General features: G+C 37.7%; 1 protein-coding gene across 10 annotated transcripts; it reads right to left on the reverse strand.

Moving 5' to 3' along the window:
- Positions 1-10,549: 10,549 nt before the first annotated feature.
- LOC125986678 (restin homolog) lies at positions 10,550-20,124 on the reverse strand. 10 transcript variants are annotated; one of them, XM_049750496.2, is made up of 8 exons: positions 19,823-20,124; positions 19,498-19,655; positions 18,325-18,584; positions 18,074-18,161; positions 17,143-17,255; positions 16,747-16,892; positions 15,879-15,939; positions 10,550-10,747 (listed from the first exon to the last, which is right to left on the reverse strand). In XM_049750496.2, the coding sequence occupies exons 1-8, from the start codon at positions 19,917-19,919 to the stop codon at positions 10,702-10,704; spliced, it is 969 nt and encodes a 322-aa protein (XP_049606453.1). In that variant the 5' UTR covers positions 19,920-20,124; the 3' UTR covers positions 10,550-10,701. The 10 variants fall into 10 exon arrangements, with proteins under 10 accessions (XP_049606453.1, XP_049606445.1, XP_049606481.1 ...); XM_049750488.2 differs by having other exon boundaries at positions 16,747-16,904; positions 19,823-20,100; XM_049750524.2 differs by having other exon boundaries at positions 16,755-16,904; positions 19,823-20,096.
- Positions 20,125-20,692: the final 568 nt, after the last annotated feature.

Genomic DNA, 20,692 nt, shown 5'->3' on the forward strand with positions numbered 1-20,692 from the left:
TATGTCTCTGGGACAAAATTGTAAAAGTTCTTAATTGACTTGGCGCTCGCGATTAATTGCATAGGGCGTTGCTTTGCGACATAATTAATTAATCTAATTAACACGTTAAATGACCCTAAAAAGAGCTGAAAGTGTCATATTTGGGACACTTTCATTCGGTACTTTCCTTTGCAAAACGTGAAGAGGAAACAGTACACCAACATTTATTTTTCTAGTAACTTCCGATAGAACAGGAGGCATTCCAAAACTCTGATTCACAATCGAGGGGTCGCTTTAACTAAACATGTGCAAAGAAGAATGACTGCTGGTGAATAATTTCCTCTACAGGAAGAGAAAAAAAAATCAACTACTTCAACTACTCCAATGCATTTCCATTACAGTGGTGACTTGTGAATTTAATCAATTAATTAGAAATTTGTGGCAACAATTTAACATTAAAATGCATCTATTTGACCCACAAGATATGCAATGAATAATCATCAACTAAGTGACAATCAAATTAATAGATAATTATGATCATCGAGACCTAAAACGGTCAGAAATAGGACGGTGACAATCATCTGATTTTATTTTGGGGTACAATCATGAAAATCTTTGCCTATTTTCTGAAATGTTAGGAACCGAATCACATTGTTAACAATTTTTTAACGACGTCATCAAAGTAGACTTGTCGTAACTACACACCAAGTGTTTGGCATCGAAAATGTGTGGTGCGTTCTGTGGGAAACCTTTTCGCCGGCAGCGAGAAGCGTCTGGAAAAGTAAATCACATCATTGTTTATGCGTCGATTCATTTTGCCAACAAGAGAACAATCAAAAAAATGTGCTCTCTGTATTTTAATTTAGGCTGGTACATGCCAGCTCTTCCAAAACTTGCCATAATAACTTCATACATCAGCTGACAGTAAATTCAAACTCGCTGGGCCTAAGTAGAAATGGATCTTTTTGGCGTTATTAGTCATAACAGTGGAGTGTGTGTGGTGTCTGTGGACCAACCATCCGAGAACTGATCTCAGCGCAGATTGAATGACACGCTCCTTATGGAGGTCACATCATATTTTATTTCATTTTATTTCATATTAGGCTACCTTTTAAGCCGCTCCAACCTGTGTTTCATCCTCGCTTGCACCTTGCCAGAGTGCTCGCATTTGAGATTTGCTGGCCTGGCCTCAAAAACCGTCGCAGCGTACCTCCAAACCTTTTTTGCGGAGAAGAGCTTTTGTTTGGAAACACTTTGTTCCTTGGGCAACTGTGCAAACAAATGTACGGAGGCATCAAACGAAACAGATGTGTCGAAGTTCAGCAAGCAGGGAGAACATTTCTAACGTGTACAGTCCATAACAAGTTCCGTATTGATTGATTACATGGCAAGAAAACAAAAGTTGAGAATATTTGGCTTTCGCGTGAAATTTCAGGCTGACTGTCTGTTCTCTAACAAGGAGTTGAGCATCAAAATTAACAACACGTGTTTGAAGCAAGAATAGACCCTCACATTTCCAGGTTTAATTAGAATTGGTAGTTAAACTCTCCTCTTCAATATTCTATTCGCATTTTATTATAATCAAAACAAGATGACACAAAGAAAGAAGCTACTCATCTAAGAGCTCCAAACTATGGCCCGGGGGACACATGTGGCCCGCTGTTCATTTATCTTCTAGCAGAAGTCTTTTAGGACATGACTTTGGACCAAAGCGAAGAAAGTAGATACATTTCAACTTGTTGTCATTGGACACAAAGTCTTCTATTCTAGTGGGGCACAATGGTGTCAGAAGTAGGATTACCAGCACGATACAAATTTGAGAACATCTATTCGAGGAGGCAGTCAGAAGTGGGATCAACATTTAGCTCTTTCTAGGAAAGAATCATTCATTCAAAAGGCCTTTCGCTACCCGGGTGTCAGAAGTAGGATTGGCTTGAGGTGTCAGTTTTTCAGGACATGACTTAAGACCTGAGCACCGCATTGGTGTCAGAAGTTGGATTCACTGCCAGCCATCATGAACCAGCCGGCCTCTAATCCCGAAGCCGATTTCTGCTAGCTACGAACGCCCATTGTTTATCACTAAATGAAGATATTGAACGATCCGTGACACTGTAGATCTGGAGAAGGATCCTTTATTAGACACTGTGGAAAAAACACCAGAACCCACACCTCCCATCTGCTTGCCCACAAGACTCGTCCTGTCTTTCACAGCCAGACATTTTCCAAAAGCCCCTCTGCGGTCGCAGGCTCAACCGCAAGCCATTGACACCGCGCCACCCGGGTTAATTGACACTCAAAGTACCTGGATTTGCCTGTGCCAGGGTAGTTTTAATGCAGAAACTCAAAAGCAATGAATAGATGCTCTTTATTCCACCTGAATATATTGTTTTTCTTCAGGGAGCTTGTGGTCCTAAAGTGCTTTGGCACGCTGCCTTTCGACAATTTTATGCAGAAAATAGCGCGGGAGCAAGATAATCTTTTGCTTGTTTTTGGGTACGGTAATCATCCTTGTTCAGTGTAAAGTGTGTTTAACCTGTCTGCCATTGCGACTTACAAGGGTGACGCTCTTGGCCCCGGGCCCCCGTGAACGAGGTCCAAGGCAGCACTTGCCCTGGCAATTTTCTGCAAATCGCCGAGGAGCGTTTCTGTAGCCAGGAAACATGGCGGTAGACTTATGATGTTTGAAGCTGAACCAGATGCTGACTACTGTATGTTCTTACTCGAAAAAATAAGTTGAAAAAGTACGGTGTCGTTAAATAAAGAAACCCCAAAATGAAAGAGATGCTACAACATAGAATTTGGTTTGCCTTGTCCGTACAAATTTATAGCCAGTGCTCTATGTACCAAAATAACTTGACTCAAATGAGCCTCTTCAAACCTTTTGTCTCACACAGTATCAACCAACGTACGAATAAAACTAATACAAATATGCATTAACTTTTATACATATATATGTAAATTTGTATATGAATATATGATAGTTTTGGTGTGGAAGTATGAATGAGAACCCTGCTTGAGCCGTGACTGTGGTTGAACAGAAATGTGGGAGCAAAATGTGAACTTTTTGATCATCAAATGACTCTTTCAAAAAATTATAATAATTAAATATTAAATAATAATATATATATATATATATATATATATATATTAAAATCACGATATAGTAACACTCGAAATAGTGAAAACAATAACAATATATCAATAACTCAACGTTGCTCAAACGTTAATATTAAACAACACAAAATAAACATGTAAAGCTTACTTTAATAAATTAGTCCTCATCCACGAACCCATATTGGTCCATATATAAGGCGCACCGGATTATAAGGCGCACTGTCGGCTTTTGAGAAAATTGGTAGTTTTTAGGTGCGTCTTATAGTGCGGAAAATACGGTAACATATCTTAACATGACTTAGCCTAACACATCAAACCTAGAGTAATGTAATATCATAGCATTACGTGGTGTAACTTTGCGTCAGGCAATTACAATTGTGAACTTGATTTTTAGCATCTCGATTGCTTAACATCCCAAGTGATTCTCTAAAGTACCGAGTGGTAAATCAAACAAGAGGCCAGACATGTGCGCAGTCTGACCCAGCCCTGACTTTTCCCACTGTCTCTCATTGTTTTATACGGCCGTGCGTCGGGGAGCATCCCTGGACTTTCTTTTCCATAGAGAGGGAGGCAGCTGGAGCAAGTTACTCAACGGCGGCAGAGCAGCAGGAGGAGATGCAGATGGTTCGATTCCCATGTCACCCGCGTCTTCTTGGCCCGGACCTCAGCCAGCCAGTGGAGATGGATTTACTCTCGCACAGAACATGTGTACATATACAAAAGGTACACGCTAATAAGCTCTCCTTCATACTAAGTCACGCACATCACATGTGGAATGTTTTCACACACGTTGTTTCCATTTGCTGCGTGGATTCGCACGCTCATCGACAGAGACAGGAAGCAACACCATATACACAAGAACATGGAAGGTATCACAAATCTACAGTAGAAATGTACACATTGTGATAACATTTAGAGACAATCATTTGGTAATCGTTAGTTCCTTTTTAATAAAACGCATAAAGAGGAAGTTAACAAATTTATGAGCGTACGTTCAATTATGAAATATGTAGAAATAGCATCCTAGCACTATGATATTTAAATAATTCATACTATGGGACAATTGAAATATATTTAAATTTTGTGGAGTAAAAACAATTAATTTTAATCGGGCAATTGGTTAAAAGATTCAAATGAAATCAAATAAAAACAAGTCTAATTGTTTTACTCGAAAGTACATCAAGATGAGTTCATAATATAACAGCATATAACATAATGAAATAACATAACACAACTTAATGTAACACAACAGCTATTTGACATATTGTGTTAAAATATAGCTAACATAATCACACAACATAGCAAAATGTTTGAGATAAGGTAACATAACGTAACATCACCTAACATAGCGTGACAAAATTCCATCCATCCATCCATTATCTGTATCGCTTGTCACGTTTTGATTTTAATAAATGTGTTTTTAATCAATCTAGATACTGATGTTAATTGAATCTTGATAAACAAATTTAAATTGTACTATTGTTTCCAACCAATCTCTCGTGTTCTTAATTTAATCTTGATAAACAAATTTGAATTGTACTATTGTTTCCAACCAATCGCTCGTGTTCTCACAGTGGTGCTACCAGGCAACGTGCACAAAGCCCATGACAACATCAGCACATAACATTGACTCACCAGCGCATTAATATTTCTTTAATTGCAAACATATTCCTCGCCATAGCGGCCGCCCTGTGTGTGCCACGCACCATGTTTGAGTTTTATTAAAAACATACTTTTGGATGAGCCGAGGCAAGATGGGAGTGTTTTTTGGAAAAGCCTGGAAATGACTTTGGAGACCAAAAAAAAAAAAAATGCTGTGGGGGGGATTTGCTGGAAGGATTTTGTTTTATTGTGTCATAGTGCCATGCCAAAGTTAAAGCAAAGGTTTACAAGATGCACAAAGAACATGACCTCAACCCCACACTGCAAGAGCCTACCGTGTGTGTGTGTTGTGTGTGTGTGTGTGTGTGTGTGTGTTTGTGTGTGTGTGTGTGCACGTGTGTGTGCACGTGTGTGTGTTTGCGCACTTGTGTGACATAATAGTTTTGGGAATACAGTACTATCTTCCAGGTAAGCAATGGCACTCAGCAAACTGAGGCTAAAAATGACTAAAAAAATTTAATGCAGGCTAAATAGATGGCTAAATTAGGTCTAAACAGAAATGAATGCTTTCATTACAATCAGTATTGTTTAAATGTGTGGGGGACTAGTATTTGTCGAACAAAATTATTAGGATTGGCACAATATTTTGAATTTTATGGAGGGTATCTGCTGTGTGTCGAGGAAGACATTTTGCTCATAAATTTCAAAATATTAAAGCCAATAGTTCTAATGTGTGCCACGGGTGTTTGAAGTTGACATACGCGGATATTTTCACGTAAATTTTGAAGAATGATTGCAGCTGTATGACATCAACTGACGTGAGATTTGTTTACAAGAAGCGTCACGGTCATGTGGTTACCATGTCGTTTGTCACCAAACAGTTACTACATCTTCTTCGCTAAATGTCCACCCTCTTTTAACTACACGCGACTAACTTTATAATGTGTAGGTATAAATACAGCTCAGATCATTTCAAATTTCTCACGTCTTAATCAACAGAATTCTGGTTATTGTCATTCTCCGAGCCCGCTAGATTTGGCGGAAGGGAGATTGAAATGTTCAAGTCTGTAACTGTCATAGAAAATGGAGTCGCGCCAACAACTCCCGTAGAAATAAAAAGCCAGTTTCGCCCACCAGAAGTGCCTCCCATATTTCACACAATGGTTCATGGGGTTTAGGAGGGTGGAATAACAAGGCTAAGGCACCTCTAATGCACAACTAACGGTGGCCAGCAAAAACACCGAAACTCATAATAGAAGCAAAACAGAATCCTAATTTACATCTAAAATAGGAGGTAGTGCTGTGGTCATTTCACAACTCGGACTTATCCAAAGGCTAAAACACTGCAAACACCACAAATAGAGAAATTGTAAACGGACAAATCGCTTAAGCTAACAAATTGTCGACACACACCCACAAGAAGATATATTACATTACACACAGCAAACAGAAGTCTAGAGTGAGTAAACACACATTAAGAGACGGCTAACACACTGCAAACACATTGATAACGAAGGAAAACGCAAGGGAACACGCAAGCACTGCTGATTTAACGCTAAAAGATATGAGCCAAGGCAAAGCAAACAAATTCACCAAATTGCATTTTTTTTCTCTTCAAACTATCCTCAGCGATTTGCAGAATTTATCTATTTGCAACTTTCAGGTGTATTTTTGTACTCTTTCTGTTATGCCATAAGATGGAACAAAATTTCGTCCAAGCCCTGGTTAATTTGTATATAATTAGGGAAAAATAGTTCCTATATTAATTAGATTTGGGGTTAACTATATTCATCTTCTAGCTTCAACCACGTGTTCGCCTCTGGTTGTGTGTTAGCAGCAAGTTGGGCAATGTTAGCAGATTGCTGTTTTAGACATAAATGGTGTTGTTTTTATTTTTATTAGCCATTGTTAGCTGCACGTTAACAGTGAATTAGCCTAGATTTGCTATGTGTTGCCATATGTTAGCCTCGACGTGTGTGTTAGCCATGTACTGGCCTGCATTAGCGGTTTGTTAGGACTGTAGTGTTCTTTGCTGTTTTACAAATAAATAATTTCTTTTTTTGTTTGTTTTTGTTTTGTTTAGCCTATTTTATTCTGTTTTATTGATATCGTTTGCCACTATTAGCCCAAGTTTGCCGCGAGCTAACAGCGTATTCGCTGCTGGATGTACATTACCGTAAAGTAGACAGTCTTGGCAGTTTGTTAGAATATTAATATTTGATATCAGAGCATTTCAAGTGACTGTTGGTTGTAACATTAGCAAAGGTGAAAGAGCAATTGAACATTTGATCTTGAACATGGTTATAAAATGATGGAAATAATCATGTGATCCTTTCCCATCTTAAAGGGCATTACTTTGGGGGAGTTTTAATCATTAGCTACTGCTACTCTCACTTTGGAGTGTGATCTAATATGTTCGCCTTTAGATGTGTGTTAGCAGTGAATTGGCCAGTTAGTAGTCCGCCTTCTGCTTTATTTAGTCTTACACTGGTCATCTGTTTTTCTTTTCCTTCAAGTTGTATTGGTATTGTTATTTTCTGTTAGCTTTCATTAAACGGGTTCCTGCATGTTCGCCTCTGGATGCACTTAACTGTGAATTTGCCACAATTAGCAATTAAACAGCATCTACATTTGTGTTCTCTGCTGTTTTAGAAATAAATTGTCCATCTGTTTTGCTTTTATTGTTAGGTTTTGTTGTGTTAGCACAAAAGGATGGAAAGAAAAACACAATGTAAAAAGTTGCTATCCATTCAAAGAGCGACGAAAGAAAGTGAAGCTGTTGTCGTTATGTCTTTGCTTTCTTGAGTGGGATTTCAAATGTGAGATAAAAGAAGGAAGACTCTTATCTTAAAACCGACATTCCAATTGACAATGGTGTTGACTGGGCTGCTAATTGAACCCACATTTGGTCTCTGTGTCTTTCAGAGCATACCAAGCAGGCCCTCATTTTTGGGGGCCAAATTGTGGTGCAACAGCGACATTAAGAGGCCAATTGAGGTAAAACAGCAGTTTCTCTTGATTCATTTTTCCGCCCACTTAGTAAAAAAAATCCACCTTTTTCATTCTAATAATACAATACAATACAATACAATACAATACAATACAATACAATACAATACAATACAATACAATACAACTTTATTTATATAGAGCATTTAATAACAGCTGGAGCTGTAACAAAGCACGGCACATATAACAATGGGACAACCAGGTGTTTAATGCATACATTTAGATCTACAGTATTGTTTGAATATTGATTTTCAACTTTGTTTTAACTTCATTTGGTGTAATATTTAGCAATTTAATAAATAACTCAATAAAATGGTAAATAATAATGTAATGTTCATTTAAATCAGTTTAAATATGTGTGTGTGCTCCACACCAGGAATTTAGGGATGTCTAGGATGTGTCAATGACCATTAAAAAAATAAATAAATAAATAAAAATAATATAATTACTTGCCCTATATAAAAGGGCTACATTGAGAAACAAGTAAAACAATAGAGCCATCAATTTCACCATTCAGTGTAGTATACATCTCGTGCCATTAATGAATGGAAATTAAGCCTGTGATGAAGTCCTCAATAATAAGTCTTCAGTTGTCCTTCAGTCAAACCATGAAGACCACTCAGTGTCCCTTACATGTCCTCTGCTGTTTTTAAAGTGACAAAGTGTGACCAATCTGTCTCAAGAAAAGAAAAATCTAAATGGAGGTGGGGGCAATGGGGCCGGAAACAGTCGTGCCCTGGCACCCAACAGCCATTTCAGTTCTGAGAGAAAATAGATTGCAGATGTTTTTGCATGCACACACACGCACGCATGCACACACACGCACACAAATAAAACAGTGGAGAGACTGTTTACAACCTGGTACACCTTGTATTTGACGACACATGAAATAAGTTGGCATGTACTGCATCATTAAAGTCTGCAATCGACCCAGCTATTCCTCATTGAAATGCATCAGAAAAATATTCTTAACTGTACAGGCAATGCTTGAAGTCAGTGATTCCCAACTACTGTTTTCCAGTTTCACTAGATTGGTCCAAAAACATATTTGTCTACTAATAATAATGTATCAATCTACATCTATTTATGACGGAACGTGATCAAAAGAATAGTTAAATGCTCTTCCACTTGATGGGAAAAGGTACAATTGACCTGTATGTACAGCTGCTGCCATTTAAATAACAGAATAATAGTCTAATAGCTTAATAGCTTAACTTCACAGCTAATGAATGCACTTATATTAGCAATTTGCTGTTTTTAAACATAATTTGGCCACATTGTTTTGCTTATGTGGACAGTATGTATATGAATTGAATAGACAAAAAAAATTGATCCAAAGCATTCAAATATAGCAATATATAAGCAATTGATGGTAAAAATAAAAGAGATTTGATTTTCCAAAAAAAAGACCCAGAAATTCTAAACATTCTAAACTTAGCTCCTATCAGACATGCAAAATATCTAAGAACAGCCAAGACGTATCACTCCAACATAATTAAGTCCTTTACACCAATTAGCCAACTAACATCTAAGTCATGACTTTGGAGCCATCTTGTGCCATCTTGGAGAATTACAGAAGGGTCCCCAAAAATGTGCAGGGATTACACAAATAGCTGAGAGTAACCTCCGCAGAAAAAAGAAGCAAATTTGTAAAAAGTAAACCCCAAATAGGTGGTGTTCACCGTACCTGTGTCTTATTCAATTTCATGTTTCTTTTTGTCATAGCATCACAATACAGTTAAAGGAAAACAGCAAAGGAATAGTCTATTCCATTTGAAATTCTTTGCCTTCTAAAAGTTTAGCCGCTAGTCTGTGTGAATTAGAAAAATTATCCTGGGAACAACTACTGAGAATACTAGTCATACTTTCACTGGAATACTGCTATGAGCCCATCTTAAGCAGCCAGTGTAAACAGTCCATAGACGGGAACGCTCCACGTGGAACACATCTGTCCCGCAGGCCGGCGGCTGACGTTGGCCTCCGTATGACAGTAACAGACTTTTCCAGTTTAAAAACTGGAACGACCTCCGCACCGCGCATCACCTGCTCACACGACCATCCGAGCGCATGTCTGGGGGGCCCCCACCGTTACCCATGGGCTGAGCCAGTTAGGGTTCACGCACATCCATGTGCACAGCATTGTGCTACGACAGATGGCAAGGTCTTTAGATGATGAGTGCATTCAGGAAAGAGTGGGACTTGGGTCACAATTAACTTGCCAATTTTAAGAATCTGATATCAATCTGATTTCTACCACATCTGGCAAGTATCACTAAACCTACAAACCACAAATTGGCCTTCATGTCAGTTATGTGTTTAGTAGACACGATCAAAAGGTGACAGAAAATATATGTCATTACTTCCATTATATTTTTTTCTTGAGAAAAGAACTATAATTAAACTAGTAAACTATTATTAAAAGCCATTATATCATTAGTTTTTAAATTTGATATTCTTCTCTCAAGAGGACTTTATTCTGAAAGATTTGTGCCATTGTTCTCATAATAAGTATTAGGACGTTTTTCTTAACCAAAAATAGAACTTCGTTCATCTATTTTAAAAAAAAAAACATCTGATCGTTTCAGAAAAGTATGAAATTATTTTCAGCATAGATAAAAAAAATGTCTTCATCAACATTGACATATTCGTATATTTTTTCTATATGATATTTTCTTTATATATATTTCTGCATATTTTTTCTTTGATTTTTAGAAAGAAATTAAACACTGTAGCATAAAAATCAAACCAAGCAAAACTAGCGGCTTCAGACACTTCAATATGTCAATCAGTTTAAAATTGGCTCTATTTAGTACATTTATAAGCCTAATCAAAACACGCTTGTTGATTTGCTTATGCCATAATATGATCATTTTATTTGAATTTTGAGGCTGTTTTTTTACCACAAAACTGCGAGTAAACTCCAAACCAGCACTTTTGTTCACCTATCGCTCCCACTGTATTCCACACTGTGGTTTGCACATCCCGGCTGCAGACTTTTTAATCTTCAAGGAGGTTTTTGGTATCTGATGATAGTACTCCCCGCCTGAGGGCAAAAAAATAAACTGAGTGAGGAAGATCAAAAACAATAAACAGAAAATATGCGCGTGACGGGAACTCAGAATAAGAAACATGCGCGCATCAGATATGTGCCAGCAGGCGCTGGGAAGATGTGCCGAAGCGGCCTCTTCGCACAAATTTACGTACCCATAAAAAGCAAACAGCTTCCTCATTTAGGATTCCAGCAAAACATATTTTTGCTTTACGTGCAACATTTCGATAAATAACCAATGTGAAGCAGACGGAAAAAGTCCGGTGTGTGACCGGGTTAGGAAAATAGTGTATTTTACAACCTGGAATCACTGATCGATGCCGGCTTCCAAAAGACTTTATAGCAGGAAAAGTTCTGGTTTCTAACAACTTCCAGTAGCGAACATGAGTTTAAAAACCACAACAGTGGAGGATGAAATATTTGGTAAATAATTTGTTTTATATACTGAAATTAAAAGGACAAAAAAATTGCCGTTCATTTCATATTATTTTAAGGAAGACTGCTATATTGAGCTACACATTATTTTAGAATTGTATGGCATTGTTTTATGGTGGGGAATTTCTTTGTATCAGAATTACTTGTGGTATTGGTGCTTGGTATCGGTAACTCCTCATGAATCATCAATCAACACCACCGCTGGAGTCAATCGTCGCAATCTGGATTGATCTGTCCGCCTAAGCCATTCTTGGCATCAGATGAGTAGCAGCATCAAGCGTCTGGCCAAACTAAGAGACGGTCTTATCAAGCAAAAATTTCCACAATGTCAGACAGACCTTAAAGCAAAGCAAAAAAAAAAAAAACAAATCCCTCAACCCAGAGGTAATTACTTACACGCTCTAGTCGGTAAACATCACTGAGATTTACTGATGTCAGCTGTGATGTCAGCGATGACTTTAATGTGGCGAAAACTTCATGAAGTCTAAATGATGGAGCAGACATAAGTCCCACTCGCAAGTTCACAGTAGGGTCGAGGATGCGCTCAGAAGCGGGGTTACAACTCTTTGGCATGTAAGCACCTGAATGCGAGACATTATTTGTGTCAAAGTCAATTTGTCCTTTCACTGCTTGAAGCTGCAGACAGACAGAAGATGTTCAAGTCGGGGAGTTTAGGGTTAGGAGAGATACGAGCTAACGTGTTCCCTACAGTCACCAATATGTCCCAGGCCGGGTCCTCGATAGAGCTAACATGGCTTTCTACTTAATTATAGTATATTAAATATTGAAGAAACAGGGTTCAAAATCAGAAAATGTAAATAAAAAAACACTAACTATAGCTAAGATAATTATTTTTGTATATATTGCACTATGCTTTTAAGGGGACGTAAAGTCTAAAATGTTCTTTACAATATGTTCCAAGCGACCTTGCGAGTTTAAATCCCATACATGACCAAACTCAGAAAACAGGTGTTACATTTTATTGCTTTTTTTTTTTTTCCCAGGACCATTACACCCCATGATTTAACTATATTATACGGTTGTATAGAATGTGACCACCCAGTGCTAGCCAACCTTTATCAAGACATGTCACATATCTTACTTGGTAAAAATTCTCAAAACAACACTCTAAATAAAAATGAACATTGAAATAAGGATTTGTTCCAATTTACAAAAACAGAAGAAATGTGAACGTGTTTATTTGAACACAAAACTGTTGTCGAAGGTGTCAAATACAGGTTCAAACCAGCCACAGTTTGGTGTTAGCTGCAAGTGCTTCTAATCAATGGCTGGTAAACGGGCTCCTTGTTTGCTATGAAACACTTGTAGCTGAAGCAAAACTGTGTTTGGGTTGCTACTTTCTGGACCTGGATTTGACACCTCTAATGAATAGCAACAGGTAGATTCACAAATTAATTGTGCTCATTTCATTGTCTTGCAGGTCATTATACGTCATTGGCATAAAAAGATGCAAAAATAATTTGAAGTGCGTAGTCATTTTTTTATCAATTGACCTGAAATTGGATGATTTCCTGCAGTGTACCTGATGATCTCTCCCAGCACACTACAGCCTCAAACAACCCCTAAGTGATTTACCGTATTTTCCGGACTATAAGTCGCTCCGGAGTATAAGTCGCACCAGCCATAAAATGCCCCAAAAAGTGAAAAAAAACATATATAAGTCGCTCCGGAGTATAAGTCGCATTTTGGGGGCAATTTATTCGACAAAATCCCACACCAAAAACAGTCATGAACGAGCAACAACAGGCTAAACGATAGGTATGCTAACGTGACAAACACAAACAAAGAGCTGAGAACGGGCCTGACGTAACATATAGAGTGATTAAGGACAACTATTACATGAAGGACAACAAACAATGAATAAATAAGTGTGTTGAATAAATGATAAATAAACAAATAATAATAAATAATAATAATAAATATAAGAGGACCAAAAACGGAGCAAGTGTACATACAGCAGACAGTGGACTTGGATATGGTGCTTTAAAGTGTTAATTGGTTTTTTTGATGTTTTCTCTATTTTTTATGTTTTGAATATGTTCAAGATAAAGATATAAAAGCATGTGAAGTGATCAACTATACTAAAAATAACATGGGAAGTGGTCAACTATACTTATAAGTGATGTCTTAATGATCAAGTAAAAATTTGTGAAAAAAAACATATATAAGTTGTTCCTGAGTATAAGTCGCCCCCCCACCCAAACTATGAAAAAAAAACGCGACTTATAGTCCGGAAATTACGGTATCTGTTTTCCAATTACAGATTTAAAAAAGAAAATCATCGTGGAATAGATTGCGTTGAACTTCCAATGAACTCATCTTACATCCTCACATTCTAACATTATCCCTCCAGTGGTCCCTTTTCCTCCAGCAAGATTATCTTGAACAAAATTGAACTTCCGATGAGCCATCCTTTCTCACATCCTAACATTTTCCCTCCAGTGGTCCCTGTTCCTCCAGCAAGATTGTCTTTCACTCTTATCTAAAAAAAAAAGAAAATCATCTGCACTCAATCTGAAATTATTTAAAGAGGGTTTGGGATTTACGCCACATGAAGCGGATGTGACTCCAATGCCCCAAAATCTAAATCGGATGACTAACAGTCTTGGGTGTTATCGTGTCAACCAAAATGCCTTCTTATTTAGCCATAAAATTAGATAAAAAGAAAAAAAAACTGCTTTTTAAATTGTTGCTCGAGTATGAATGCCTCCAATAAGTTTTTGTGCCACATTCAACTAAATTAAAGGACCCGATTGGACTCTAGGGCCTCAGCTGCGCTACAAATCCCCGAGACTGCCGACAGCCGTCCTTTGATGAATGTCTCGGTGTTTTAAATTTCAACTTCACCCCCGAGAATTGCACGTCGTCGCGTTCCAGACATCTCCAAAAAGCCCCTTTGTAGTTAAAGGATGGTCCCGGAAAAAAAGAAAATAATCCAAAGTCCTCCTAGACTCCTCGTCTTTATTTACGTATCGACCTTTAAAGGAACGTGGTGTCGTAATGTGACCTTAAGATAACATTTTGAAAAATCACAACTTGGCTTGCAATATACTAAGTCTGATGCGACGTGACCTCGGATCACCTACTCTAGCACTCTTGTTTGATAGCATTAGCGTCAGTGCTAACGTTCCACTTCACTGTTGTGTGCCGTGTGTGTATACTAAAGTAATGAGAGAATGTTTATTTCCAGACATGATGATATAACACAGATGCGTTCTATTAGCATTTGGCTTGGCCTTCTTTCGCTTCTGACTTCATGTTTGTCGCTGATCAAATGCACATTTATCACTGCTGTCTATTTATGTTTACAACTAATGGAAGTTAATTGCATCATAACAGTAGGGGGAACCAAAAGGAACATTCCACTATAGATGTGGTGAAGTAACTAAGTACAAAAGGTATCTGTATTGGAGTATATTGTTCCGAATGACTCGTGACATTTTAAATCAGATATTTGTACTTTGTACTCCTCCAGAAGCATTGAATGCATCGAGCGTCTTTTATGTATCATCCTTGATTTACTTCCCCACCACTGACATTACAACGAAATCATCAAGGAGGGCTTGCATGGTTGCATCATGAACTGAAGACAGTTTGGACTTCAGAGAGTTGTTTCTTCATAAATATACGTTGCCGTGCTGTCAGACAAAATAAAAACAGTAAAAGAGATGGGACCAGCGCCCCACTTCATTGGTTTTACGTGTATTTATCTATATCTATATAGTATATATTTTGTTACTTACCACCACTGTTCGTCTAATGCTAAACCATGATTAGCATAAAAGCTGTGAAGTCATTCCAGCGGCCGCAAAGTATCAAAAAAGACTTTTAGGTTAGGAAATACGCCATCTCGGAATATTAGCTCTGTTTTCTTCTATTTCATTCCCGCAACCAAAACCCAGACATTCCCCACCGGTCTGTTGTCTTTGAAGACTTTTTCTTTTAATATTTTGGAACATTTCTCTCTTTGGGTCTTTTGCCGTGTTTTTGAATGTTTTTTCCCCATATCTAAACAACGGGCGTGTTTGGATTTTCCAAGTTTAAGTCATTTAACGATTCTAAAAGTCTTCCAAAAGACAATCATCTTCCATTTGAATAAGTGCAGCTCAGGTTTTGGGGTTTGTTTCTGGTCTTTGGCATTAATTGTCCTAGAATAGACTGTCTAAATACTTGAACATTTCTTTGGATATTCCACCATGTTTTTATATGCGTCTGGAAAAAAGTACAAATCGAAATGATTGTCCAAGTAAAAATCCTTTAAAAGTTGTTAAAAGTCTTCCAAAAGACAATCATCATTCATTTGGGTCAACACAGCAGTTTTATGTTATTTTTGGGTTGTTTTTTTTTGCTACTGATCTTCAATCTTAGTTGTCTAAGAAAACACAGCATCGTTTTATGTTATGGTAGTTGTTTTTTTTTTTTTGCTACTGGTCTTCAGTCTTAGTTGTCCAAGAATACATAAGCTACAATAATACTTGAACATTTCTCTCTGTGTTTTAGTCGCTTTGTGTATTCATTCATGGGTTAACGACGGGCATGGTTGTAGGAAAAAAAAGGCATATTATAATTGTTAAAAGTTTTCCCTCAACTCGAACCATTTTTCCATTGTAGGCTGACTCATAAAATTCTGAATTAACCAAGGATGCAGTAAATCTCAGCTTTTAGATACCTGTTGTGGGCACTCCTCATAGTTGATCTTCTAATCAGTGTCCCATGACGACAAATCGCATCTGAGGAAAAAATTTATAATTTTATTCATTTTAGAAGTGAAACCATTTTAGAAATGTTTTTTTGTCTCACATTAGTCAACTAGATTTTTGCTATTTCTGGAGAAATTGCGTGTGAAGGCGGACAAGTTGAATAAATATTTGGGGAATGCTACAGAATGATGTTTAAAGTTGGAACAGACACAATTGGTCAACTAATTAGAAGGGAAAAATAACATTTTGTACAATTTGGCGTGAATTTTAAAATTGAAAATTAAGTAAGTGGGAAGTTTTGGAATAGGATGAACAGTTAAAAATTGGAACGGGTTGAATCGGCTGAAAAATGTAGAAATTAGAAAGGAAAAAAATGTTGCGGAATTTTGCGTGAATTCTAGAAGTGAAAATGTGATTTTTTGAATCGTGGAAAGTTTGGAATAGCTAGGCATAAGATGAACAGTTTAAAGTTGGAACGGATTGAATCGGTTAAAAAATGTAGAAATTAAAGGGGAGAAATGAAATTTTGTAAAATTGTACAGCCAATTTTAAGGTGAAATTGTGACATTTTTTTAAACGTGGCAATTCTGGGAATGTTGAAAATCCTCCCCAAAGTCATTTGAATGTGCTGAATGATGTGAATTTCAAACGGGAACGATGTGAATGAGAAATGTGCCATTAGAAATGAATGGGCGAAATTTTGCCTTCGCCTTCACACTAATAATAATAAAGTAAATGTTATAGAATAAAGTGATACAGGACGTGATTGACTGTTGTCTGCTGTCATGTTTGAACAATTACAGTAGAATAGTGCATATAAGAGTCGATTATACTTTCCTGCTAACCTGTTACAGCAGCTGTCATACTGTAGGGGGCAGTGTTGCGTTTGCTGGGAAACGTGATCGCATGACGTCTTGAACTGTTTCGCTGAACTTTCCAAAGTGCGGACTTTCTGAAGCAGACCTTCTCTCTCCTCCAAAAAGCTGTTTTTAAAGCTGAGATATAAATTACAACTTTCAGGCAGTATTTTCATCATTATTATCCCATTTCACTCAGCTGTGTGGCTAAAACGTTTCTCTGAATGTAACCCAGCTATTGTCTAATTTTGACACCAAACCTACCAGTTCATCTAAATCCAAAATTACACTTTAACAATGTTGTACTTGGAAGTTCCAAGTTGGAACTGTGTCCAAACTGTCAACATTTGACATTTGACCTCAGACTATGTCCCACCTTTTGACGCACACCATCCAGTAGCGCTGTTGCTGACACAGCCTTTCAAACTGCTGCAGTGTTTCCTGGAGCTTCCTCGAACCACTGTCATTCTCCCCTCGCAAAGCTCTCACCTTGCAAACAACGTCATTCATTATATTAATAATATCTGCAGGAATAACCAGAAAGTAATCCATAATTCACACTAGGCTTTTTTAGGCGCGTGACTTTGACTTGTGGATACGCAATGGAAGGTAATTGTGGATTTCGGACCATTTGTGGTTTGATTGACTGGGTTGGAGAGTTGTTCCAGTCAAATGTAAATTTAAAATGATAGATGAAGAAGAATATCTTGACGGGAAGGAATGTTTCATGAGTTCTCCGATTGTTAATGTAGCGTTTCATCATTCCTGGAGGAACTAAATGATAAACAACCGACTTTAAACCTCTAGTTCAGCTTGTCTGTGAAGACAAGGGCAGTAGAGTTGAGCAAACCTGACACCTGCTGGACAAAAGAGGCAATACAGATTATCTCGTCAATGAATTATTCTAACTGTATATTTTTTTAATTATTGTGCTAAATTGAGCACATAACATGTTTTATCATTATATATACATGAGAGGAAAAATGATCAATTTTGCCTTCAAAACATAAATAATGCAATTTTTTTAAATTATAGGCCCATAATAGAGGGTAAATGCATGTATCACATATTTGTATTTTGTTTCATTACGCTAATAATGGTTAGCAAAGTCAAGCAAATTTATTATTTGATAGCTTTATTTTGCATTGACATGATGGAAACGCTTTATTTTAGATTGGTCATTAAATTTATATTTTGGACAATAGTCTGTATGCCTGCACAATGCGACACCCAAGATTCTGCCTTTATATGATAGGTAATTTAAAAGTCATTATTTATTGATTATTACAACAGTTATTCTTGCTCACCTGTTCCTCATGAACAAAACGCAAATCCATCAACTCCTCCGTCAGCATCTTGTTGGCGTCACGAAGCTTCTCCAACTCCGCCGTCTTACTGTTGGCGTCAAGACATGACGAAACTATTAGTACATATAGTATTCACATTCTTTTATTTGATCTGTTTCTAATAATACGATAACCGCATTACAGGGGGGAAATATTAGAAACTGCTCGCAGTATAATGCAGTGCAGAAACTGCAACCACAGTAATAGTTTACATTTGCAGCTCCACATGGAGGTCCTCTTTTACTGCGTCACCGCAATGGGCCTCAGTGTGCAGCTTCGCCCGAAGGCTGTTGGCCTCCCTGCTGCGTTGCATCTGGGCTTCGGCCTGCAGCTCTTCCACCAGGCCCTCCAACCATATCTCGGAGCTTTGCAGGCACAGCAGCTCCGAGCACATTTGACGCAGCAGCTGTGCGTCACGCTCGCTCTCCCCTGCCAGGATGATCACACGCTGCTGGAGCAACTCCACCAACTCCTATATACAAGACATCGGGTTAAATTAGAAGATGGACAATTGGGCAGACTGATGATGGATGGATACGATTGATAAACAGATGGATACAGTAGATACACGGTTTAGAGTCTCAATACTTTGATGTCGCACAATTTCAAAATGAGCTTGTTGAGAACACGCCTCGAGGTTAAAGAGTTCGAGGCAAGCCTAAACGAGTGAGTCGATCATGCCGGCCCGAATTCCTGTCAAACTGAATTGTTTATAAGAACTCCTAAAGTGCCAAATTGGAAACGGGTTTCATAAAACAGCTCATTTCTACTTCAGAACAAGACAAAAATGATCTGAATATTACAAATGAACTTATTGAAATCAGATGAAACAATCATATTCTGTGGAATGTGTACTATGCAAGAAAAACTTGATTTTTTTATTGCTAAACATTTGCATTTACACACCGTTAACGCTTCACGGCACTCATTCTGGTATGACGATAGCAATTGCGTTACAGGGTGCTTTTTTGATAACCATTATCTGTACCCCAAGGCTCGGTCCTAGGTCCCATACTAGTTCCATTGTATCTTTGTGTTAAACAAAGAAAAAACATGGGTTTTTCTTGTAGGGAAACAATAAAACTCAATGATTTTTAATTCTGCGTGGTGCCAAATCAGCATGTTTTCAAAGCTAACCATTGAAGCTGGTTTAAAACCAGCGAGAGTAAAAACATTTAAAAACATTAAAACCAATAAATATATTGGTCAGCATTCTACTAAAATTCTAAAAGCACATCACTGATTTACTGATTAAGTATTAACCAATAATATTGCCTTAATATATCAGTGACCAATAAATAATTCTTCATGGCAAAATTATCTCTACACTGACAACTTGGTCCTGTGAATGTAAATTTAGCCTATTTTAAGAAAGCGGACTGAACCTGCTGCTGGTGGATGGTGCTAAGAAGCCGGTCCTGTGTCCTCCTCAGGTCCACATTGGTCTTCTCCAGGTTGAAAAGTTGAGCAGCCACAGCTTGAAATTCTCCTTGCAGCTTCTTTTCCCTTTCCTTGGACAACAGGACCTCCCTGTCTAATACAGCTGCAACCACATGAAATCATCCTTAACCAGAGTTAATTGTTAGATTTAAACAATAAAATCATGTTCGCTAGATTTAAACAATAAAATCATGTTCGCATATTCACACTTAAACAATGCCCCACTTAAAATCTCATTTAACATTTACAGGCACACAAATATCTGCTTACCTTTGTCTCGAGCCAAATGCGTACACTTGGCTGTCAGGTAATGGATCTGACCAAAGTCTTCATCCCTCTGCGCCCGGAAAAACCTCCTCATGGCCATGGCCCGTCTTTTTGGTTTACTTCTATCGCCACCTTCCCATGATTCTACAGTTGAAATCACCCTGTGAGGTCAACACATATCAGACCTCGTCTAATAAAATCTTAAAGCAGCACAAGAGCATGTCGACTGAGGGCACACCAGTGTTAATCTGGGTGAGCTGTTGAGGCAAGGCCAGACGTGTTTAGGCCCATTGCTTTATTCATTTACTCATTGTAGAACATACTTATGAAGTGACTAATGATATCTAAGGTGTTCTGCAAATTTATTATAGGTCGGGACATGTGGCGTCAAATATAGTCTTTACAGTGAGCCCAATTCCATTGTAAAAAGCATAAAATTCAAATCCACGCCTGAGGCAAATACAGATGGCAGGTAATAACACATCCTGATTCTGATGTTCACTTAGGTAAGGAAACAATGGCATCTACTACACTTGAAAAAAAAGTCGATTGTGCTTTAGTGAAAAATGCAAACAACAGTGACTGCATTCATTTAGAGAGATTAATCCCAAATTGAAAGTGAGGTGGAATGAAACCCGTACCCTCCGAACCGTGAGGCGGACGTGCTGACCAGTGCCCCATCATGCTGCACTTTTGAAAAATATATAATTTTAATCAATCACACATTATTAGGCAATGATTTTAAGTATGTACTTTATCACGTTTTATTATTCTTATGTACATTAGAATTTTTAATTTAAAATTCTTCAAATGCCACCCCTGCACCCATATATATATATATATATATATATATATATATATATATATATATAT

The sequence above is a fragment of the Syngnathus scovelli genome, chromosome 1, assembly GCF_024217435.2.
Source record: "Syngnathus scovelli strain Florida chromosome 1, RoL_Ssco_1.2, whole genome shotgun sequence".
Taxonomy (NCBI): domain Eukaryota; kingdom Metazoa; phylum Chordata; class Actinopteri; order Syngnathiformes; family Syngnathidae; genus Syngnathus; species Syngnathus scovelli.